This window comes from Pezoporus occidentalis, unplaced genomic scaffold (genome assembly GCF_034315485.1).
Source record: "Pezoporus occidentalis ecotype Australia unplaced genomic scaffold, CSIRO_AGI_Poc_V1 ctg255, whole genome shotgun sequence".
NCBI lineage: Eukaryota > Metazoa > Chordata > Aves > Psittaciformes > Psittacidae > Pezoporus > Pezoporus occidentalis.
Window position 1 is genome coordinate 557,503 of NW_026914448.1, and position 23,189 is coordinate 580,691.

The 23,189-nt window shown below is 60.3% G+C and overlaps 2 protein-coding genes across 8 annotated transcripts in view; both read right to left on the reverse strand.

Annotated features, from left to right (window-relative positions):
- CROCC (ciliary rootlet coiled-coil, rootletin) overlaps window positions 1-18,019 on the reverse strand; it is a 33,250-nt gene extending 15,231 nt beyond the window's left edge. Inside the window, exons 1-21 of one of the 5 annotated variants that reach the window (XM_062623614.1) lie at window positions 17,945-18,019; window positions 16,991-17,113; window positions 16,036-16,146; window positions 15,142-15,327; window positions 14,981-15,064; window positions 14,810-14,901; window positions 14,555-14,720; window positions 13,788-13,894; window positions 13,496-13,702; window positions 13,102-13,198; window positions 12,312-12,407; window positions 12,079-12,216; window positions 11,108-11,244; window positions 9,757-9,918; window positions 8,219-8,363; window positions 6,683-7,048; window positions 5,095-5,288; window positions 2,907-3,034; window positions 2,019-2,170; window positions 521-622; window positions 296-430 (exon numbers count right to left, since the gene is read on the reverse strand). In XM_062623614.1, the coding sequence (XP_062479598.1) occupies window positions 296-430; window positions 521-622; window positions 2,019-2,170; window positions 2,907-3,034; window positions 5,095-5,288; window positions 6,683-7,048; window positions 8,219-8,363; window positions 9,757-9,918; window positions 11,108-11,244; window positions 12,079-12,216; window positions 12,312-12,407; window positions 13,102-13,198; window positions 13,496-13,702; window positions 13,788-13,894; window positions 14,555-14,720; window positions 14,810-14,901; window positions 14,981-15,064; window positions 15,142-15,327; window positions 16,036-16,146; window positions 16,991-17,017 (2,832 nt within the window). In that variant the 5' untranslated portion in view covers window positions 17,018-17,113; window positions 17,945-18,019. Of the gene's footprint in view, window positions 1-295; window positions 431-520; window positions 623-2,018; window positions 2,171-2,906; window positions 3,035-5,094; window positions 5,289-6,682; window positions 7,049-8,218; window positions 8,364-9,756; window positions 9,919-11,107; window positions 11,245-12,078; window positions 12,217-12,311; window positions 12,408-13,101; window positions 13,199-13,495; window positions 13,703-13,787; window positions 13,895-14,554; window positions 14,721-14,809; window positions 14,902-14,980; window positions 15,065-15,141; window positions 15,328-16,035; window positions 16,179-16,990; window positions 17,205-17,944 lie in introns of those variants that run through there. The other 4 variants (XM_062623615.1, XM_062623613.1, XM_062623617.1 and 1 more) reach the window with 4 other exon arrangements.
- A 258-nt stretch (window positions 18,020-18,277) lies between these two features.
- NECAP2 (NECAP endocytosis associated 2) lies at window positions 18,278-22,546 on the reverse strand. Of its 3 annotated transcripts, XM_062623624.1 has the most exons (8): window positions 22,403-22,546; window positions 22,015-22,115; window positions 21,380-21,484; window positions 20,706-20,787; window positions 20,161-20,269; window positions 19,673-19,835; window positions 19,439-19,523; window positions 18,811-18,986 (listed from the first exon to the last, which is right to left on the reverse strand). In XM_062623624.1, the coding sequence occupies exons 1-8, from the start codon at window positions 22,537-22,539 to the stop codon at window positions 18,944-18,946; spliced, it is 825 nt and encodes a 274-aa protein (XP_062479608.1). In that variant the 5' UTR covers window positions 22,540-22,546; the 3' UTR covers window positions 18,811-18,943. The 3 variants fall into 3 exon arrangements, with proteins under 3 accessions (XP_062479607.1, XP_062479606.1, XP_062479608.1); XM_062623623.1 differs by lacking the exon at window positions 19,439-19,523 and having other exon boundaries at window positions 18,278-18,986; window positions 22,409-22,546; XM_062623622.1 differs by lacking the exon at window positions 19,439-19,523 and having other exon boundaries at window positions 18,278-18,986.
- Window positions 22,547-23,189: the final 643 nt, after the last annotated feature.

The window sequence follows — 23,189 nt, forward strand, 5'->3', positions numbered from 1 at the left end:
GGGGTTTGCAATGCTGTAATGGGGGGGGGCATGGGGGAACTGCAATGATGGGGATATATGGGACACCCAGATATGGGTGGGTGTAATGGGGGAGCCATGGGAGACACCCAGGCATAGGGGAGTGGCAGTAGGGGGACACAGGGGCCATCCAGTGATGGGTGCTGCAATGGAAGGGGATGCTTAGGCATAGGCGGTTGCACGGAGAGGGCACAGCCAGACATGGGGGCTGCAGTAGGGGCCATGTGGGGCTCTGTGCCACCATGGCGGGGGGGGTCCCAGGACCTTCCACACCCACCTCCTCCTTCTCCTGGTGGCTGGAGACCTCCCGGCGCTGCTGCTCGAGCTCAGCCGTGGCCTCGGCCAGGCCCCGCTGAAGCCGCTGCAGTGCCTCAGCCAGGGCAGCCCTCTCCTCCTCCTGCAGTGCCAGTGCCTGTGAGGACAAGGATCAGCCCCGGGGGGGGACACGGATCAGCCTGGGGGGACACCGGGGCTCAGGCTGGGGGGACATGGGGACACCCACCTGCTGCTTCTCGTTCTCATGCTGCTGCCGCATCGACGCCAGCTCAGCTGCCAGCACCTCCTGATCCCGAGAGAGCCGGACCCGCTCGGCTTCCAGCTCCTCCTGAACCCAACACGAGCAGTGAACCCAACCCCAACAGTAAACCCAACCCCAAGTGAGCCCAACACCAACAGTGAACCCAACACCAACAGTGAGCCCAAACCAACGGTGAACCCAACACCAACAGTGAACCCAACACCAACAGTGAACCCAACCCCAACAGTGAACCCAACACCAACAGTGAACCCAACACCAACAGTGAACCCAACCCCAAGTGAGCCCAACACCAACAGTGAACCCAAACCAACAGTGAGCCCAACACCAACAGTGAGCCCAAACCAACGGTGAGGCCAACACCAACGGTGAGGCCAACACCAACAGTGAGCCCAACCCCAAGTGAGCCCAACCCCAAGTGAGCCCAACCCCAAGTGAGCCCAACACCAACAGTGAACCCAAACCAACAGTGAGCCCAACCCCAAGTGAGCCCAACCCCAAGTGAGCCCAACCCCAAGTGAGCCCAACCCCAAGTGAGCCCAACCCCAACAGTGAACCCAAACCAACAGTGAGCACAAACCAACAGTGAGCACAAACCAACAGTGAGCACAAACCAACAGTGAGCCCAAAACCAACAGTGAGCCCAACACCAACAGTGAGCCCAGCACCAACAGTGAGCCCAAACCAACGGTGAGGCCAACACCAACAGTGAGCCCAGCCCCAACAGTGAGCCCAACACCAACAGTGAGCCCAAACCAACAGTGAGCGCAACCCCAACAGTGAACCCAACCCCAACAGTGAGCCCAAACCAACAGTGAGTCCAACCCCAACAGTGAGCTCAACCCTAACAGTGAGCCCAAACCAACAGTGAGCCCAACCCCAACAGCGAGCCCAAACCAACAGTGAGCCCAACCCCAACAGTGAGCCCAACCCCAACAGTGAGCCCAACACCAACAGTGAGCCCAACCCCAACAGTGAGCCCAAACCAACAGTGAACCCAACCCTAACAGTGAGCCCAAACCAACAGTGAGCCCAACCCCAACAGTGAGCCCAACCCCAACAGTGAGCCCAAACCAACAGTGAGCCCAACCCCAACAGTGAGCCCAACCCCAACAGTGAACCCAACCCCAACAGTGAACCCAACACCAACAGTGAACCCAACACCAACAGTGAGCTCAACCCCAGCAGTGAACCCAACCCCAACAGTGAACCCAACACCAACAGTGAACCTCCCAAAGCAGTGAAACTCCAAAAATCAGTGAACCCCAAAGTCACCAGCAACCCCCTAAAATCAGCAACTTTGCACCCCAAGAATAATCACTGCACCCCAAAAATCATCACTGCACCCCAAAAATCAGCATCGCACCACCAACATCAGCATTATGTCTCAAGAATGAGCACAGTACCCCAAAAATTCCCCATCCCCCCAAACTCTACACCCCTGTCCCAGCCCCACTGCGCTCACCTTCTCATGCTGCAGGCGGTCGAGCTCGGCGCGGTGCCCATCGCGGGCGCGCTGCAGGGCCACGGTCACCGCCGCGGTCTCAGCTGCAGCCACGGCCTCACGCCGGCTCTGCAGCTCCCGCTCCCGGTCCAGCCGTGCGGCGCCCAGCTCCGCTGCAGGGCACTCATCAGTGGGGTGTCAGTGGGGACACCCCGGGGTGTGGGGGGACAGGAGCAGGGTCACAGGGGGACAAATGGTGGTGGAGAAGAGCTTGTCATGGCCCTGCTGCAGGTGGATGAGGATGGAAGAGGATGAGGATGGGGATGGACAAGAGTGAAGACGGGGGATGGACAGCAATAAAGATGGTGGATGGATGGAGATGAAAGTGGGGATAAGAATACAGATGGAGTACAGATGGATGGTGCTGGAGATGAGGATAAACATAGGAAGAACAGGGATGAGGATGATGATGGAGAATGAATGGGAATGAGGATGAAGACGATGATGGGGAATGAATGGGGATGGCACTGGAGATGACGATGAAGACTGGGATTAAGATGGGGATAGTGTTGGAGATGAGAATGAAGATAGGGGTGGACCGGGATGAGGATGGGGACTGAGATAAGGATGGAGATGGGGATGAATATGAGGATCAGGGATGAGGATGGGGAAGAGGATGAAGATGGGAGGTGGAAGGGGATGAAGATGGTGGATGGATGGACGTGAAAGTGGAGATGAGGATACAGATGAAGTTTGAACAGGGATAGTGTTAGAGATGAGGATAAAGATGGGATGGACAGGGATGAGGATGGGGATGAAGAGAGGGATTGAGATGAGGATGTGGAAGATGAAGCAGGGGTAAAAGGACAGAAGGAGATGGCCGGGGTGATGGGGACAGGGACCTCTCACCCTCCAAAGCCTCCTTGGCCTGAAGCAGGCTCCGTCCCTCAGCCTCCAGCTGCTGGTTGCGGGCATCGAGCTGGGTGAGCTGCTGCTGCAACTGGAAGATGCTGCTCTCCAGCCCCTCCTTCTCCGACCTGCCAGAACAGCACCAGTCACACTGCCCAGAGCAACACCAGCACCAGTCACACTGCTCAGAGCCACACCAGCACCAGTCATAGTGTTCAGAGCCACACCAGCACCAGTCCCAGTGCCCAGAGCCACACCAGCACCAGTCACAGTGCCCAGAGCCACACCAGCACCAGTCACACTGCCCAGAGCCACACCAGCACCAGTCCCAGTGCCCAGAGCCACACCAGCACCAGTCACAGTGCCCAGAGCCACACCAGCACCAGTCACACTGCCCAGAGCCACACCAGCACCAGTCCCAGTGCCCAGAGCCACACCAGCACCAGTCACAGTGCTCAGAGCCACACCAGCACCAGTCCCAGTGCCCAGAGCCACACCAGCACCAGTCACAGTGCCCAGAGCCACACCAGCACCAGTCACACTGCCCAGAGCCACACCAGCACCAGTCACAGTGCCCAGAGCCCCACCAGCACCAGTCACAGTGTTCAGAACCACACCAGCACCAGTCACACTGCCCAGAACCACACCAGCACCAGTCACAGTGCCCAGAGCCACACCAGCACCAGTCACAGTGCCCAGAGCCACACCAGCACCAGTCACAGTGTTCAGAGCCACACCAGCACCAGTCACAGTGTTCAGAGCCACACCAGCACCAGTCACACTGCCCAGAGCCACACCAGCACCAGTCACAGTGTTCAGAGCCACACCAGCACCAGTCACAGTGCCCAGAGCCACACCAGCACCAGTCACAGTGCCCAGAGCCACACCAGCACCAGTCACAGTGCCCAGAGCCACACCAGCACCAGTCACAGTGCCCAGAGCCACACCAGCACCAGTCCCAGTGCCCAGAGCCACACCAGCACCAGTCCCAGTGCCCAGAGCCACACCAGCACCAGTCCCAGTGTTCAGAGCCACACCAGCACCAGTCACACTGCTCAGAGCCACACCAGCACCAGTCACAGTGCCCAGAGCCACACCAGCACCAGTCCCAGTGCCCAGAGCCACACCAGCACCAGTCCCAGTGCCCAGAGCCACACCAGCACCAGTCCCAGTGCCCAGAGCCACACCAGCACCAGTCACAGTGCCCAGAGCCACACCAGCACCAGTCACAGTGTTCAGAACCACACCAGCACCAGTCACACTGCCCAGAACCACACCAGCACCAGTCCCAGTGTTCAGAGCCACACCAGCACCAGTCCCAGTGCCCAGAGCCACACCAGCACCAGTCACACTGCCCAGAGCCCCACCAGCACCAGTCACACTGCCCAGAGCCACACCAGCACCAGTCACACTGCCCAGAGCCACACCAGCACCAGTCACACTGCCCAGAGCCACACCAGCACCAGTCCCAGTGCCCAGAGCCACACCAGCACCAGTCACAGTGCTCAGAGCCACACCAGCACCAGTCACACTGCCCAGAGCCACACCAGCACCAGTCACAGTGCCCAGAGCCACACCAGCACCAGTCCCAGTGCCCAGAGCCACACCAGCACCAGTCACAGTGCCCAGAGCCACACCAGCACCAGTCACACTGCCCAGAGCCACACCAGCACCAGTCACAGTGCCCAGAGCCCCACCAGCACCAGTCACAGTGTTCAGAACCACACCAGCACCAGTCACAGTGCTCAGAGCCACACCAGCACCAGTCCCAGTGCCCAGAGCCACACCAGCACCAGTCCCAGCACTCAGAACCACACCAGCACCAGTCCCAGTGCTCAGAGCCACACCAGCACCAGTCCCAGTGCCCAGAGCCACACCAGCACCAGTCACAGTGTTCAGAGCCACACCAGCACCAGCCCCAGCGCTCAGAGCCACACCAGCACCAGTCCCAGTGCCCAGAGCCACACCAGCACCAGCCCCAGCGCTCAGAGCCACACCAGCACCAGTCACAGTGCCCAGAGCCACACCAGCACCAGCCCCAGCGCTCAGAGCCACACCAGCACCAGTCACACTGCCCAGAGCCACACCAGCACCAGTCCCAGTGCTCAGAGCCACACCAGCACCAGTCACAGTGCTCAGAGCCCAGCTCCATGGCTGTGAGCACCGCTCACCCCGGTCCAGCACCCACCTGAGCCCGGCCGCCTCCTGGGCCCGATCCTGCCCGTGGCGCTGGGCAGCAGCGAGCTGCACGGCCAGGCTGGCTCCCTCCTTGGCCAGCCCCTCGCGGGCCCGGCTCAGCCGCAGCAGATCCCCCCGCAGCCGCTCCTGCTCTGCCCGTGCCTGGGCCAGCGCCTCTCCCGCCGCGCTCTGCTCCTGCACCGCCTGCAGCACAGCGATGGCACCGCTACCCCGTGTGTCCACAGCTACCCTGTGCACCCTCAGCATCCCTCCCAGTTGCTCTCTTCATCCTCCCTGTTCCCCCATGCACCCTTTCCTTCCCTCCCAGTTGCCCCATGCACTATTTCCACCCCCCCCCCAGTTGCCTTGCCCACCATCCTGCTTGCCCCACGCACCTTCCCTATCTCTCCCAGTTGCCTTTTGCACCCTTCTCATCCCTCCCAGTTGTCCCATGAACCATCCCAGTTGCCCATGCACCCTCTCGACCCCTCCCAAAAGCCCCATGCACGGTCCCCACTCTTCCCATTTACCCCTTGCACCATTCCAGTTCTCCCATTGCATCCTCCCAGTTGTCCAACACATCCTTCCAGTTACTCGGGCATCCTTCCCATCCCTTCCAGTTACCGCATTCACCATCCCAGTGGCCCCCTGCACATCCCTCCCAGTTGCCCTGTGAATGATTCCAGTTACCCCTGCACTCTCCCCATCCCTCCCAGTTACCACATTCACCATCCCAGTTGTGCCCTGCACCCTCTACATCCCTCCCAGTTGCCCTGTGAACAATTCCAGTTACCCCTGCACTCTCCCCATGCCTCCTAGTTACAACATTCACCATCCCACTTATCCCTGGCATCCTCCCCATCCCTCCCAGTTGCCCTGTGAACAATTCCAGTTATCCCTGCATTCTCCCCATCCCTCCCAGTTACCACATTCACCATCCCAGTTGTGCCCTGCACCCTGCACATCCCTCCCAGTTGCCCTGTGAACAATTCCAGTTGTCCCTGCACTCTCCCCATCCATCCCAGTTACCACATTCACCATCCCAGTGGCCCCCTGCACATCCCTGCCAGTTGCCCTGTGAATGATTCCATTTACCCCTGCACTCTCCCCATCCCTCCCAGTTGCCCTGTGAACAATTCCAGTTACCCCAGCGCTCTCCCCATCCCTCCCAGTTACCACATTCACCATCCCAGTTGCCCCCTGCACTCTCCCCATCCCTCCCAGCTGCCCTGTGAATGATTCCATTTACCCCTGCGCTCTCCCCATCCCTCCCAGTTGCCCTGTGAACAATTCCAGTTACCCCTGCACTCTCCCCATCCCTCCCAGTTACCACATTCACCATCCCAGTGGCCCCCTGCACATCCCTGCCAGTTGCCCTGTGAACAATTCCAGTTACCCCTGCACTCTCCCCATCCCTCCCAGCTGCCCTGTGAACAATTCCAGTTACCCCAGCGCTCTCCCCATCCCTCCCGGTCACCGCGTTCACCACCCCACTTGCTCCCTGCACCTTCCACATCCCTCCCGGTTGCCCCCAGTCCCTCCCTTCTCCCTCCCAGTTACCCGCAGCATCCCTCCCATCCCTCGCAGTCCCCCCGCACCTGCCCTAGGTGCCGGCGCAGCCGCAGGTGCTGGTCGCGCAGCGCCCGCAGCTCGTCCCGCAGCCCCCCGCAGCGCTGCTCCTCCGCCGCCCTGCGCGCCCGCTGCAGGCGCAGCCGCTGCAGGGCCCCCGCGCGCTGCCCGCGCTCCAGCCGCTCCCGCAGCAGCGCCAGCTCCCGCCGCAGCTCCCGCACGCTGCCGCTGTCCCGCTCCGCCTCCAGCCGCGCCAGGCCCCGGCTCAGCTCCGCCTTGTCCCGCGCCAGCCCCGCCGCCAGCTCGCTCGTCTTGGCCAGCGCGTCCCGCAGCCGGGAGCCCTCGGCCTGCGCCTCCCGCAGCGCTGCCGACAGCGACCCGCAGCTCCCCTGCGCCTGCCGAGAGAGCGCCGCTGATGGCAGCATCCCCGTGCCCAGCACTGAGAGTGGAGCTGATGAACTCTGCACCATCCCTGTGCCCAGCGCTGAGAATGGAGCTGAGGGCAGCATCCCCGTGCCCAGCGCTGAGGGCAGCATCCCCGTGCCCAGCGCTGAGAATGGAGCTGAGGGCAGCATCCCTGTGCCCAGCACTGAGAGTGGAGCTGATGAACTCTGCAGCATCCCTGTGCCCAGCACTGAGAATGGAGCTGATGAACTCTGCACCATCCCTGTGCCCAGCGCTGAGAATGGAGCTGAGGGCAGCATCCCTGTGCCCAGCACTGAGAGTGGAGCTGATGGCAGCATCCCTGTGCCCAGCGCTGAGAGTGGAGCTCATGGACTCTGCACCATCCCTGTGCCCAGCGCTGAGGATGGAGCTGAGGGCAGCATCCCTGTGCCCAGCAGAGAATGGAGATGATGGCAGCATCCCCGTGCCCAGCACTGAGAATGGAGATGATGGCAGCATCCCTGTGCCCAGCACTGAGAATGGAGCTGATGGCAGCATCCCTGTGCCCAGCGCTGAGGGCAGCATCCCTGTGCCCAGCACCGAGAATGGAGATGATGGGCTCTGCACCACCCCTATGCATGGAGCTGATGGGCTCTGCACCACCCCTGTGCCCAGCAGTGTGAATGAAGCTGATGGGCTCTGCACCACCACTGTGCATGGAGCTGATGGGCTCTGCACCACCCCTGTGCCCAGCACTGTGAATGGAGCTGATGGGCTGTGTGCAGGCACCCGGGACATGAGGAGGAACCTGCTGCAGGGCTGAGCCTGTTGTTTGGGGGTTGCACCCACTGCATGGGCTGAGCCTGTTGCTGAGGGGTTGCACCTGCTGCACTGGAGAAGGGTGTGTGTGTGAGCCTGTTGCATGTGGGTTGCACCCACTGCATGGGCTGAACCTGTTGCTTAGGGGTTGCACCCATTTCACTGGGGGAATAAGCCTGTTGCGTGTAGGTTGCGCTCACTGCACAGAGTTGCGCCTGCTGCATGGCGAAGGTATGAGAGGAATGAGCCTGATGCACGGGGGGGTTGCCCCTGCTGCTTGGGGATGCACCCACTGCATGGCAGCTGCAGACTGCATGGGGGGCACCCGCTGCAGCAGGTCTTGGGGGGCGTCAGGGACCCACCTTGCTCAGCGCCTCAGCCAGCGCCTCCCGCTCGCCCCGCGCCACCTCAGCCTCCAGCGCCGCCTGGCTCAGCGCCTCCCGTGCCTCCAGCAGCTCCTGCTGCACTGCTGCACGCTGCACATCCAGCTCCTCCAGCTGCTGCTGGCTGTGGCAAGGCAGGGAGCAGCACACACGGGGCATGCAGCATCCATCACTGCAGCACCCCCCACTGCAGCACCCACCGCTGCAGCACCCACCGCTGCAGCACCCACTCAGGACAGGGGTTGCAGCACCCACTGTTATACAGTACCCACCCAGGATAGGGGTTACAGCACCCACTATTGCAGTACCCACCCAGGACAGGGGTTACAGCACCCACTATTGCAGTACCCACCCAGGACAGGGGTTACAGCACCCACTATTGCAGCATCCACTCTTATAGAGCACCAACCCAGGATAAAGGGTACAGCAACCACTATTGCAGCACCCACCCAGGACAGGGGTTACAGCACCCACTGCTATACAGCACCCACTCAGGACAGGGGTTACAGCACCCACTATTGCAGCACCCACTCTTATACAGCACCAACCCAGGATAAAGGGTACAGCAACCACTATTGCAGCACCCACCCAGGACAGGGGGTGCAGTACTCACTACCACAGCACCCACCCAGGAGAGGCGTTGCAGCACCCGCTATTATACAGCACCCACTCAGGACAGGGGTTACAGCACCCACTATTGCAGCACCCACTCTTATACAGCACCAACCCAGGATAAAGGGTACAGCAACCACTATTGCAGCACCCACCCACCCAGGACAGGGGGTGCAGTACTCACTACCACAGCACGCACCCAGGACAGGGGTTACAGCACCCACTGTTATACAGCACCCACTCAGGACAGGGGTTACAGCACCCACTATTGCAGCACCCGCTATTATACAGCACCCACTCAGGACAGGGGTTACAGCACCCACTATTGCAGCACCCACTCTTATACAGCACCAACCCAGGATAAAGGGTACAGCAACCACTATTGCAGCACCCACCCAGGACAGGGGGTGCAGTACTCACTACCACAGCACGCACCCAGGACAGGGGTTACAGCACCCACTGTTATACAGCACCCACTCAGGACAGGGGTTACAGCACCCACTATTGCAGCACCCACTCTTATACAGCACCAACCCAGGATAAAGGGTACAGCACACACTATTGCAGCACCCACCCAGAACAGGGGTTACAGCACACACTATTGCAGCACCCACCCAGGAGAGGCGTTGCAGCACCCGCTATTATACAGCACCCACTCAGGACAGTGGTTGCAGCACCCACTATTGCAGCACCCTCACAGGACAGGGGTTGCAGCACCCAGCACTGCAGCACCCATCTGCACAGGGGTATTGCAGCACCCATTGCTGGGGTGGCAGCACCCACCCTTGGGTGGAGGATGAGGCTGCAACACCCACTGCAGTTCTGCAGCACCCACTTGCTGAGGGTGCAGCCCCAGGTGAGGCACAGGCTGCAGCACCCCCCGTGTGTGTCCCATGTCCCTGTACCTGCGTTCCAGCTGCCCCCGGGCAGCCTCAGCAGCGCGGGTGGCCTCGTCCCGAGCATCCTCCAGCCCCTCGCTGCGGCGCTGCAGCTGCGCCCGCTCCTGCTGCAGGGCCTCCGCGCGCTGCTGCTCCCCTGCCAGAGCCTCCTCTGCGCGCTGCCGATCCCTGCCGGACACATGGACATGGGGGGGATGGATGGATGGACATGGCGGGGGTGGATGGGGCGATGCTCGCTGTGCCAGGATGGAGAGAGGGGCAGGAGTGAACGGGGACAGACGGAGAGATGTGAGAGATAAACGTGTAGGGATGGGTGCATGGATGGATGGGTGGGTGGGTGGGTGGGTGGATGGGTGGATGGATGGATGGATGGATGGATGGATGGATGGATGGATGGGTGGGTGGATGGATGGGTGGATGGGTGGATGGGTGGGTGGATGGATGGATGGATGGATGGGTGGGTGGATGAGTGGGTGGATGAGTGGGTGGATGGATGAGTGGGTGGATGGATGAGTGGGTGGATGGATGAGTGGGTGGATGGATGAGTGGGTGGATGGATGAGTGGGTGGATGGGTGGGTGGATGGATGGAAGGATGGATGGATGGATGGGTGGATGGATGGGTGGATGGATGGGTGGATGGATGGATGGATGGATGGATGGGTGGGTGAATGGATGGATGGATGGATGGATGGATGGATGGATGGATGGATGGATGGATGGATGGATGGGTGAATGGATGGATGGATGGATGGATGGGTGGATGGATGGATGGATGGATGGATGGATGGATGGATGGGTGGGTGGGTGGATGGGTGGGTGGATGGGTGGGTGGGTGGATGGATGGATGGATGGGTGGGTGGATGGATGGATGGATGGATGGGTGGGTGGATGGATGGATGGATGGATGGATGGATGGATGGATGGATGGATGGATGGATGGATGGATGGATGGATGGATGGATGGATGGGTGGATGGATGGGTGGATGGATGGATGGATGGATGGATGGATGAGTGGATGGATGGATGCACGGATGAGTGGGTGGGTGGATGGATGGATGGATGGACGGATGGACAGGGAAGGATACACAGGGACAAACAGACAGAAACATACATGTAGGGATGGATGAATGGATGGGTGGACACAGGGCAGAATGCACAGGGACAAATGGACAGATAAAAACGTGTAGGGATGGATGGATGGATACACAGACAAGGCAGCATGCACAGGGACAAACATATAAATGTGTAGGCAGGGCTGGGTGAATGGACGGATGATGGGCATCCTGGCCAGGACGCAGGGGGATGGCTGCACAGGGATGGTCAGACACAGGGATGGCTGCACAGACAGCAGGTACCTGCGCAGGACCTCGGCCTCAGCACTGAGCTGCTCCAGCTGCCGCTGCAGCGTCCCCACACGCCTCTCGCTGTCCCCCAGCTCCCGACGCAGGCTCCCGGCCAGCTCCCGGCTGGCATCTGCCTGGCCTCGGGCGTCCTGGATGGGGGGGAAAGAGGGGTGAGCATCACCATCACCATCATCATCAACAACATAGAACCACAGAGTCACAGACTGGCTCGAGGTGGAGTGCTCCAGGCCCCTGTGTCCAACCTGGCCTTGAACACTGCCAGGGATGGGGCAGCCACAGCTTCTCTGGGCACCCTGCGCCAGCGCCTCAGCACCCTCCCAGGGAAGAGCTTCTGCCTAAGAGCTCATCTCAGTCTCCCCCCTGGCAGGTTAAAGCCATTCCCCTTGGCCTGTCCCTCCATCCCTTGCCCCAAGCCCCTCTCCAGCTTTCCTGCAGCCCCTTTAGGCACTGGAGCTGCTCTCAGGTCTCCCCTTCAGGAGCCTTCTCTTCTCCAGGCTGCCCCAGCCCAGCTCTCTCAGCCTGGCTCCAGAGCAGAGCTGCTCCAGCCCTCGCAGCATCTCCATGGCCTCCTCTGGCCTCGCTCCAGCAGCTCCAGGTCCCTCTTGTGCTGCTGCCCCAGAGCTGGATCAGGGCTGCAGGGGGGGTCTCCCCAGAGCAGAGCAGAGGGGCAGGATCCCCTCCCTGAGCTGCTGCTCACGCTCTGGGGGTGCAGCCCAGCACACAGGGGGGTTCTGGGCTCAAGCACTCACTGAAGCCAGGTCATGGGGAGCTTCTCACTGACCAACACCCCCAGTCCTTCTCCTCAGGGCTGCTCCATCCCATCTCCCCCAGCCTGTGTTTGTGCTGGGAGTGCCCCAACCCCAGGCAGGACCTTGCCCTTGGCCTTGTTGATCTCGGTCCCACCTCTGCAGCCTCTCCAGGTCCTCATCACCACCCTCCTCCCGCAGCCTCCCCTCACTCACCTGCAGCTGGAGCTGCCGGCGGCACAGGGCAGCGTGCACGGCAGCAGCAGCGGCGCTGGGCGAGAGGCTGCGGTGAGGGGACGTGGGGGGACACGGGGGGGACAGCGGGGGCTGCTCAGGGTCATCCGAGAGCACGGCCTGAGAGAGAGGGGAGAAACCCCCGTGTCAGCGGGGGGAAACTGAGGCAAGGGGGGGGGAAATTGAGGCTGGCAGGGCCGGGGTGTCCCCATCACCTGGGTGATGTCCTGCAGGGTCTGTTGGAGCAGCTCCACCTCCGAGCGCAGCGATTCCACCTCTGCTGGAGATGGATCCCGGGCACGTGCAGCCTCCTGCAACCCCCCCCGCATCACAGGCATGCATCAGGCACACACAGCATGTGGTGCACCCCCGGGTGCACTGCACTCTGGCATGCACCGTGCTCTGGCTGCATCCTGCATCAGCCCCAGCGTGCATCATGGCTCAGCGTGCACTGTGCTGTGCTCCAGCACACATCACACCGTGGTGTGCAGCATGCATCATGCTCCAGCATGAAATAGAATCCTAGCCTGGCTTGGGATGGAAGCTCCTCCAGCTCCAACCCCTGCCACGGGCAGGGACCCCTTCCACTAGAGCAGCTTGCTCCAAGCCCCTGTGTCCAACCTGGCCTTGAACACTGCCAGGGATGGGGCAGCCACAGCTTCTCTGGGCACCCTGGGCCAGCGCCTCAGCACCCTCACAGGGAAGAGCTTCTGCCTAAGAGCTCATCTCAGTCTCCCCTCTGGCAGGTTAAAGCCATTCCCCTTGGCCTGTCCCTACATCCCTTGTCCCAAGCCCCTCTCCAGCTTTCCTGCAGCCCCTTCAGGCACTGGAGCTGCTCTCAGGTCTCCCCTTCAGGAGCCTTCTCTTCTCCAGGCTGCCCCAGCCCAGCTCTCTCAGCCTGGCTCCGCACGCACCCTGCCCCAATGCACATCACACATCACATTGGCACCCCCAGCCCCAGTGCATCCCTGCACCCCCATGCCCCACACTCACCCCAGCACTCACCAAGCTCTGCAGCTGCAGCTTCAGCGCTTCCACCTCTCGCTCCTTCTCTGCATTCTCTTCCCGCAGCCTCTCCAGAGCCAGCGCCTGCTCCGACAGCCTGCACCGGGACATGGGGCAACACCGGGACATGGGGGCACACCGGGACATGGGGGCAACACCGGGACATGGGGGCAACAGCGGGACATGGGGGCAACAGCGGGACATGGGGCAACACCGGGACATGGGGGCAACACCGGGACATGGGGGCACCACCAGGACATGGAGGCAACAATGGGACATGGGGCAGCACCGGGCCACGGGGCAGGACCGGGACACGGGGCAGGACCGTGCCATGGGGCAGGACCAGGCCCCCCCAGCAGCACCCCCCCACCCCGTGCCCCCAGACCCCTCGTACCGCGCTCCGAGCCCGGCTCTCTCCATCTCCGCATCCCGCGCCCGCGCCGCCAACTGCTCCTGCAGCTGCCCCAGCCGCAGCTCCTGCTGCTCCCGCGCCGCTCCCGCCTGGCTCTCGGCCAGGCGCAGGTTGGCAGCAAGGTGCAGGCAGGCGGCATGGGCAGCCCTGCCCGCCCGAGAGGCCTCGTGGCTCAGCTCCGCCAGGTCCCTGTGCGGGGAGGCGCAGGATGGGACCCGGGACCCCTGCGCATCCGTGGGGATCGCCGTGAGCCCCCCCCGAGCGCCGCACTGACCGCTCCGTGGTGGCTTTCATCTCCCCAAAGTGCCTCCTGAAGGCCACCACCTGCCTCCAGAGCGTCAGGAGCCGGCTGTGCTCGTTGCTGAAGTAGGTGTTGAAGGTCTGTTATGGGGTGCAATGTGTTGGTGCTGACCGCGGTGGTGGGGTCCCTCCCCGTGCAGCCTCCTTGGTGGAGCATCCCCACCTTCCCCTGGCCCCACATCCCTCTTCCTTTGGTCCCCAGATCTTCCTGCAACACCCCCATGGCCACAACCATCATCCCCATGGTGCTCTATAACCCCAACCCCAATTCCCTCCCACCCTGCAAGGCAAGGGTTGGGGCACTCATCCCATTCCACGCCACATCGCCTGCATCACCAAATTCTTCTCCATGCCAACATCCCCCATGGTCCTACATTCCTCCTGGTAATCCCACATCCCTTTCCATGCCACATCCCTCCATCCTTGCGCCTTGCATCCCCTTCCCATCACATGCCCCATCTCCTGCACCCCCAAATTCTTCTCCATGCAACATTCCCCATGGTCCTGCATCCCTCCTGGTGGTCCCACATCCCTTTCTATGCCACATCCCTCCACCCCTGTGCCTTGCATCCCTTTCCCATCACATGCCACATCTCCTACAGCCCCAAACTATTCTCCATGCAACAACCCCATGACCCCACATCCTTCCCAGCGGTCCTGCATCCCCCTCCCATCCCCACACCCCTTTCCATGCCACATCCCCGCATCCCTCACCCTGTGCAATCCCTGTTCCCCCCAAACCTCCTCCTCGCGCCTCCACTCCGCCTCTCGCTGCTCCAGCTCATCCCGTGCCCGTGCCCAGTCGGCCGTCAGCTTGCGGATGTCCTCGCTCAGCGCCGCGTTGGCCACGTTGGCTTGTTCCAGCTGCTCCCGCAGCATCGAGTTCACCTGCACCAGGCTGCTGCTCCTGGACGGGGTGGGGAATGGGGGGGTCATTGAAAGCATCACCCCAAGGGGGTCCCACAGCTCCTCAGGGACACCCCCCCCCCCCTTCACCTCTGCTGCTCCTCTTCCAGCCGGATCAGGGCGTTCTCCAGCTCATTGCTGCCCTCCTCCTCTGGCTGCACGCTGCTCACATCCAGCTGGCTCTGCAGGGACAGCTTCTCATCAGCATCCCCCCAACCTGGGGGGGGTTCAAGGCAGAGGACCCCTAAACCCATCCCTCACCGTCAGCCTCTCCTGCTCCAGCTCTGTCGCCTTCTCCAGCAGCTGCTGCTCCACTTCACCGCATTTCTTCTTATACTGCAGCACCTGGATGGAGGCAACGGGGAGGGTGGCACCGAGACGGGGTCCCCAACACATCCCTGTGTCCCCTGGGAAGGGTTTACCTTGGCTTGGAGCTTCTGCACCAGCTGGGCCTGGCGCTGCTGGCCCTCCTGGTACGCCTGCAGCTTGCGCTTGTAGGCAGCTTGCTCCTCCTCCAGCAGGCGCCGCAGCTCGATGTTGTGCTGCGCCAGGCTCCGGCTCTCCGATGCATCCCGCTCGCCCGTCTCCAGCCGCAGCGTTTGCTCCAGCTGGGAAGTGGGATAGGATTGATGTCAGGATACCCCCTGAGTCCATCGGGATGTTAAACCCCCTCTGAGCATCCTCCAGTTTCACTCGTATCCAGATCGAGCCACCGCTTCAGGGCATCCTATACAAAGGCCCCCCAAATTCTGCATCCCCCCTTTTGCACACACAGGGAGGGGAGGAACAGGAAATTTTGGGGGTGCTTTCAAAAACATCCCAACTTTGAAGCAGGGGCTTCAGCAAAGCCCCACCCTGGTTTGCACCGGGATAAAGGAAACCCGGGTGCAGCCACAGTGATCCGCTTTGGGGTGCTATCCTAGGATCTGGGGTATTTTATGGATAACCAGGCACAAACAGAGGGGGTGCCCCCAAAATCCTGGCAGCGCCCCAATTTGGGTCTCCCCAGGAGCCACATTCAGCATCTGGCCACTGCCTAAAGCCCTTTTGAATCCCTCTGTTGCCATGGTGAAGGGATGTGAAGGATGCCCGTGGCAGGGGGTCCTGTTCCCAAAAACAAAAGGGGGATGAGGATGCTTTGTGCATCCCCCAGGACAAGCCCTGGCAAGCCAGGACAGGTCTGGACAGGCCAGCTCTGAAATTCCCATTGATGCCACAGCACCTCCAGCTCCCAGCATGGGGAATGCAAAGATTCCAGCTTGGATGGCTGTGAGGTCTGGGGTTTAAAAGGGTGGTTTGGGGCTATCGGGACTCACCCGCTCGCTGATGGCGTTGTACTTGATGGCCAGCTCATCGCGCTCGGCCCGGCTCTGCGCCAGCAGGTCCTCGACACGGGACAGCTCCTGCTGCAGGATGCGGTTCTCCTCCTGGAGGGACAGCAGCGAGGACATGGCCCCCGCTGCGGGACCGGGACCGGGCTCAGGGCGGCTCCGGGAGCAGCGGGACACGGATCCAGCTCCGCGATGGAGCCATCAGTGAGGAAGGGGCTGAGCTGAGCCTGCCCCGTGAAAAGCCTTTTCCCCTCATCCAGCTGCAAATGCTGCGCCCCAACATGCAATGGGAGGCAGCTGTGAGGCCACTGCAAGCTTGTGCCCATAAACCCACTGTGGATCTGCAGTTGCAATCACAAGAGGGGTGCAGGTTTGTGTGCGTGACCACAAAACCACTGCTGATTTGCAACTGAAATCATCAAATGGCTGCAGATTTGCAGCTGCAGCCACAAAACTGCTGCAAAGTTGCATTTGTGAGCACAAAACCGCTGCAAAGTTGCATTTGTGAGCACAAAACCACTGCAAGTTCATAGCTGTGAGCACAAAACCACTGCAAACTTAGAGCTGCAGACACAAACCCGCTGCAAAGGTGCCGTTCTGATCACAAACCGATTGCAAACACAGGTCTGTGATCCCAAACCCACTTCAGCTTCGCAGCTGCACTCACGGAAGCAGTGAACCTGTGTCTGTGAGCACCGGGGCGCTGCGTCTCCCCATTGCCATCCCAAACCCACCCCGACTGCAGCCGCAGCGACGGAGCCGGCTCAGAGCTGCCATTTCCCCTCCCAAACCCCATTTGCAGCGGCAAAACCCCACTGCACCGGTGCCTTCTGCATGCAACCAGCCAACCCGACCCACCCCCTCTGCCGCCGCTCCCGCGAGAGCAGCCGCCGGATCCCGCTATGGGGGGGACCAGGAAGGGACAATGTGGGGACCCCACCTCAACCGCAGCCTCCGGATCGCTCATGGGCTCCCTGTGGGTGGCCGCCGAGCCCTTGGCACCCCTTTGCTGCAGGCTCCTTGCTCCAAAACCCCTTTGCCGGGAGCTTTTGGGGCTCTGTGCCTGCGAGAGGAAAGCGGATGCGTGGTCGGGATTAGCCCGAAATCCCGGCCTTTTGCCTTCCTCTTCCCTCTGTGACGGCGGGAGCGGGGACCCTCCTCTTCCTGGCTGCCTCAGGGGTCCCAATGCCTCCCAATGGATCACTTCAACACCCACCACCAATCCCCCCATCCATAAGGATTTGGCACTAAAACCCAGCCAAGGAGGCTCTTGGCACGAGCAGAACGATCAAAGTGATGTAAACCCCTAAACCCCACCAATCCCCACGCCCAGAATGAGTGGAAATGGGCTTACGCTGCTGTGCTGTCCCCCCCCCCGGCAGGATGGTGCTGGCTCCCACAGGGAAAGGAGCTCCTTGGAGAGAGCCCTTTCCTTAAGCCCTGGCTCTCATTAAGCTCATTAAAGCCCCGGGGTTTGCTCAGGCAGGAAAAGCTCCGGGGAGGAGCGTGTGGGGTTGCTCCGAGGCCAAGATGCAGTAAAAGTCCCCTTAGGGTGCCTGTGGCCCCCCCGGAGCCTCTGCAGCCACCCCGGGGCAGTAAATTTACCCCCCCTGGGGTAATTGTGGCCTTTGTGCCCCCCATCCGGCAGGAAAAGCTGTGGGTAAATCCCCAACTGAGCTCCACATCCCCCACACCGGGGGCTGGAGTATCCCAGCTCCGACCCCACAGCCCAGCGCTGCCCCAAAGGCTTGGGGAAGCATCCAGAGAACAGGAGATGGACAGGCAGGGGGACAGGGCGAATGGATGGGATTTAAGGCTTCAGGTCTTGCCTCGAGGCTCCCCCAGGTGATGGGGATGCCAAAACCCTCCTTTTCCCCCCCATTTCTTTCCTTACCTTGCTCTCCTGGAGTCTTTCCCAGCCATAAAGCCACTGCTAAGCAACGAGCGTGTGTTGTGCTTTGCTGTCCAAGACGGTCTCCTCGACACCAGCAAGGAGGGGGAACCACAAAACCACATCCCAGCCCCTCTGAGGGGGGAACAACATTCCTCTTGGGCATCAAAAGCATCTGGAAGCACGTGGAAGCATTAATCCCTCACCTGGGTGTGCAGCCTCGCTGCCAGGCTCTGAAACCATCATTCAGTTGGGAATGGAAGCCATAAAACCCCAAAACACTGGGAAAAACCAAACAGGAGCGGGATTTTGGACACCAAAAAAGCGTCATAGAAATAGATAAGAAAATATTTATTTGTGTAAAGAGGAATCTCAAGCCCAGCTCTGTCAAAGAGACCAACAACGTCCTGTCCTTCATCAACTGACGAGGTAAAACCGTGTCTTCCCAAAAGAGAGGGGGAAAAACAAACTTCCCCGAGCAAGAAATGAGGAATTTCAGCATGGAAAGGCAGAGGTCCAGCTCCCCACCTCCTGCACCGTGGAGGTAAGCACTCAAGAAGAGATCAGGGCGACGCTCAGCGTTGCATTCATCAGGATCGTGCAGGTGAGATGAATCCAGGAGGATGCTCCTGCCAAGGGAAGGGCTTTTCCAGCCCAAATACACATGGAGCAGCTCCAGCACGTAAACCTCTAGTGAAAACCAGCGCTGGGAGCACTCAATGCCCATCTTGTGATCAAGGGGAGGTGATGAAGATGATGGCTTGTTCTTCCCAATGGAGAAGCCTCGGGAGGTCTCCTGTGATCCGCCCCCCAGGACAGAGAGCACCGGTGTGGAGTGTTTGAAGGCACGTGTGTGTTTGCTTCCTGGCATTCACTGCAGGATCTGGATGCCAGGCAGGATTTAAGGGCAGGAGCGGGATGTCCCCAAGCTGCTGCTTTGGTCCTGAAGGAATCCCAATGATCCCAGCACCCGCGCAGGGAAGAGCAGCTGAGAGGATGGGGTCAGAACTGAACCCAGCCTGTGTTTGTCTGGGTTGAAGCTGACCTGGAGAAGAAAAAGGGGGAAAAGGAGGTTTTAAACGCCAAAAGGGCCCATGGGACACAGGGAGGGTCCTGCAGGATCACCCCAAACTTCCCAGAGGAAGATGGGGAGGCAGCACCCATAGCCTTGCACTGCACTGAGGCAATGTGCAAGTCACAGCTGCTTTGAAATCCCAAAGGGGTGCTGGGGTGCAGCCATGCCCCTCCCACCACAATGGGTTTATCTAGGGAAATGAGCAGGAATCAAACCCCACATCCAGGGAAATGAGCAGGAATCAAACCCCACAGCCAGGGAAATGAGCAGGAATCAAACCCCACAGCCAGGGAAATGAGCAGGAATCAAACCCCACATCCAGGGAAATGAGCAGGAATCAAACCCCACATCCAGAGAAATCAGCAGGAATCAAACCCCACATCCAGGGAAATGAGCAGGAATCAAACCCCACAGGGCCTCACCCTGAAGCTTTGGCAAAGTCTCCCCACGCATCACTGGTGGAGGCAGAGGGAGCAGCATTCGGCTGTGGCCACGACAAGAGGGAGTCTGTCAGCACCAGGGAAGTCAGGAAAAGAGAACACAAACACCAGGGGTTATTTCCCACTCTTATTCCCAAATTCCCAGCTGTTTCCCCCATTGTGATGGATAAAACAGAGCCTGAAGAGCTTTACAGCCACCACTGTGTGAGCACAGACCTGTGATGGGGGTGCCTGGGAGCTGGGTGGGATTGGAGAGTGAAGACGGGCGCTCTCCAGAAGGAAGTTTCCCTCCAGGAGGTGGTGGGAGCAAGCTCAGGCCCCCAGGAGCCACAGGCCGGGGTCTGGTGGTCCCGGTTGCTCCTTCCTTTTTCTTCACGTTCTGAAACAAAAGAGGCAAATTTGGGTTTAAATCCGGAGCCAGAGTGCGATTCCTCCCAGGCAGAGCTTCCCAAAGCCAAACCCCTTTATCCTGGGGGGGAAAACCCCGCTCTGCAGCAATATCCCACTGCAAAAGGGGTCAGACCAAGGATGGGTTTATCCTTAAATCCCCACCATGAACCCACAGCCCCACCACCCATAACACAACCAGATCCCTGCCTGCAGCGTTACCATGAAGGGCTCTGCGCAGGCATTTTGAGGACAAGCTGCTGCTTCCTCTTGTTCCACCCAAGGAAAGGTGGGATTGAGCTGGAAGAGCTCCTCACCGCAATGTTCAGTTTGATGGTCTGTCCCTCCTTGAAGCCCAAATCCAGCTTGGGGCCCTGCTCGGGGTTCTCGGCCTGCCTGGCCAGCTCGCTCTGCTGCTTCACCCACCTGCAGCGATCACAGAAGCAGGAAAAGGAGACGTCAGGAACCAGCCTGAGGCTCTCCCGGATCCATCCAGCCCAAAATCACCTCCCTCTGCCTGGCAGCAGCGATTCAGAGCTGCTGGATGGGAGCTGCCACCTTCCCTGCTGGAGCAATGCAGAAGCATCCCAGTGCTGCAGGAGCAGCCCCTTACCGGTGGCACGAGAAAAGAAGGAAGGGAGTTAAGGAATGCGCTCAGTTTTGGATGGGGAAGCCCAGTCTGGGACCCTGCTAATGCAGAGTGGGCAATATCTGAGAGAAGGAAAGCTGCCTGCACAGGGAAACAGGGGTTTCCACCTCACAACACCACTCAAGTGTGCCTCCCACTTCCTCTCCACCACTTCTGGTGAACATCCGCCACAAAAATGGAGCTGAGAAGACACAGGGGGAGGCACAAACTCACTTAAAGTGGTCCTGGAGAGCAACGTTGAAGTCAAAGGCATCCCCTCGGTCAACAAAGCCAACCCCGATGAAAGCACGGCGGCCTGGGAAGGAGGAACGGGAAGGGTTGGAATTGCAAAGCAGCAGAGGAAGAGGGATGGGACATCCCATCGGGCCTGACACCTCCTCCTGCAGGAGCTGGGCCCGTGGAGGCTGAGATAAGGGACTGGGAATATCTTCTGTTTGCTGGCTGCATGGACAGGAGAAGAGAAGGCTCCTGAAGGGGAGACCTTGGAGCAGCTCCAGGAAAGCTGGAGAGGGGCCTGGGACAAGGGCCTGTAGGGACAGGCCAAGGGGAATGGCTTTAACCTGCCAGAGGGGAGACTGAGATGGGCTCTTAGGCAGAAGCTCTTCCCTGTGAGGGTGCTGAGGCAGGGTGAGTAAAACCAGCTTTTACATTCCTATAAGTGAGTGAAAGCAGAGGGAGGCATCAAGCAACAAGATCAAATTGGTTTTAGTTCCTGATAGAGGCCAGAGTGTGTCTGAGCCATGGGAGCGAGAGAACTCATCCCTCTGCCACTGGATGCTGGGAATATTTGGCACTTGAAAGCAAGAATCCACAGATCAGAGCAGTGAGGGCAATGAGGACGTTCTGAGGTGACTCCCCCAACACGTGCCCCATGGATTGGGACGTACCGTTCCCATCTTCGACCCGGATGACAAAGTATCTGCTGGAGTCTGTCACACTCTCCACAGCGATGCCGGGGAACTGCTCCACTGGTGCCTGGGCAAAAAGCTCCCCTGGAAAAATCACAGAACCATGGAATTGTTTCAGTGGGAAAGGACCTCAAAGCTCCTCCAGCTCCAACCCCTGCCACGGGCAGGGACCCCTTCCACTAGAGCAGCTTGCTCCAAGCCCCTGTGTCCAACCTGGCCTTGAACACTGCCAGGGATGGGGCAGCCACAGCTTCTCTGGGCACCCTGTGCCAGCGCCTCAGCACCCTCACAGGGAAGAGCTTCTGCCTAAGAGCTCATCTCAGTCTCCCCTCTGGCAGGTTAAAGCCATTCCCCTTGGCCTGTCCCTACATCCCTTGTCCCAAGCCCCTCTCCAGCTTTCCTGCAGCCCCTTCAGGCACTGGAGCTGCTCTCAGGTCTCCCCTTCAGGAGCCTTTCCTTCTCCAGGCTGCCCCAGCCCAGCTCTCTCAGCCTGGCTCCAGAGCAGAGCTGCTCCAGCCCTCGCAGCATCTCCATGGCCTCCTCTGCACACATCCCCCTGCAGCAGCTGCGCCGAGAAGGGCCCTGATGGATCCGTGCCCTCCTCCCCTCCTTACCCGTGTTCTTATCCTCCAGCTTGATGAAGGCGACGCTGCCCCTGGCCGTGACCCGCATCCTGCCGCTCCACGCCGGCTGCTCCAGCTGCCACTCCGCAGCCCTGGGGGATGCGGAAAGAGCCCATCCAGACCCACGGCAACATCCCCATGGCGCCCACCTGCCTCAGCAACGCCACCGACAGCCCCCGTGCGCCCCTGCAAGGAGCCGGCTCCTCCGGACCCCTCTCGTTTCACCCCAGCAAGAGGTTTCGCTTCCCCTTCCGCAGCGGGACAGCAGCTCCTTGGGGCTGCAGGGCCCCGCCTGCCCCACTGCCCTCAGGGGCAGCCCCCGAGCACCCCGCGGGACCCTCTGCGGGGACCGAAGCAGCGGGGTCGGCGGAGGCCCCACCTGTACCCGCGGTTGGAGGCCCGCGGCGGCAGGCGGTAGACGTGCACGGCCGGCTTCACACACAGCACGGCCTCGTAGTCCTCCTCCTCCTCCTCCGCCGCCGCCATCGCGGCGCCGCTCTGCCCCGCCGCCTCCATGGTACCGCCCTGCGCCCAGCGCGTGGGGCGGAGGGGGACGGGCTTCAGCCGCCGCCGCGCCCCCTGGCGGGCGGGAGGGTGCACTGCGAGGGGTTGGGGGGGGGGACACACGGGACAGGGAAGGAGCCTGTCCCCCTGACACGGAGACACCTTTGAAAGCGATTTCATCGTTAAAGGACATTAAAAATAAGAATTACGTCATTAATAAGAAGCAATTAATTAATAAGAAATAATTAATTAATAAGAATTTAAAAGGAGTCAGGACCGGTGAGAGCCACCCACACACCCCCAGTTCAGCCAGAGGCACCCAATAGCCCCTTACCCCGCTCCTCCAAGGGTTATCCAGCACAGCACCAAGCAGGGAGGCCAGCACATGGCAATATCATTAATAACATTCAATTAATTACATTGATTTACTTAATTTCATTAAAATTAATTAATTAAATTAATTATCCCTGCCCAGGCACAGCTCACACCAGTTCTGCAAACCACATCTTCCCCCTGAGTGCTGCCCCTTCCCCCTCCTCAGCAAGCCCAAAAATGGGACAAAATTCATAGAACCATAGAATGGTTTGGGTTGGAGAGGACCTTAGGATCATCCAGTTCCAACCCCCTGCCATGGGCAGGGACACCTCACACTAAACCATGGC

What these genes read in the sequence shown, in the direction of transcription:
- NECAP2 (XM_062623622.1), bottom strand. Translation starts at nt 22,539, where the DNA reads ATGGAGGCGGCGGGGCAGAGCGGCGCCGCGATGGCGGCGGCGGAGGAG. An exon ending in GCCTCCAACCGCGGGTACAG is followed by an intron (nt 22,116 to 22,402) that starts GTGGGGCCTCCG and finishes CGCATCCCCCAG; the next exon opens with GGCTGCGGAGTGGCAGCTGG. An exon ending in GCTGGAGGATAAGAACACGG is followed by an intron (nt 21,485 to 22,014) that starts GTAAGGAGGGGA and finishes TGATTTTTCCAG; the next exon opens with GGGAGCTTTTTGCCCAGGCA.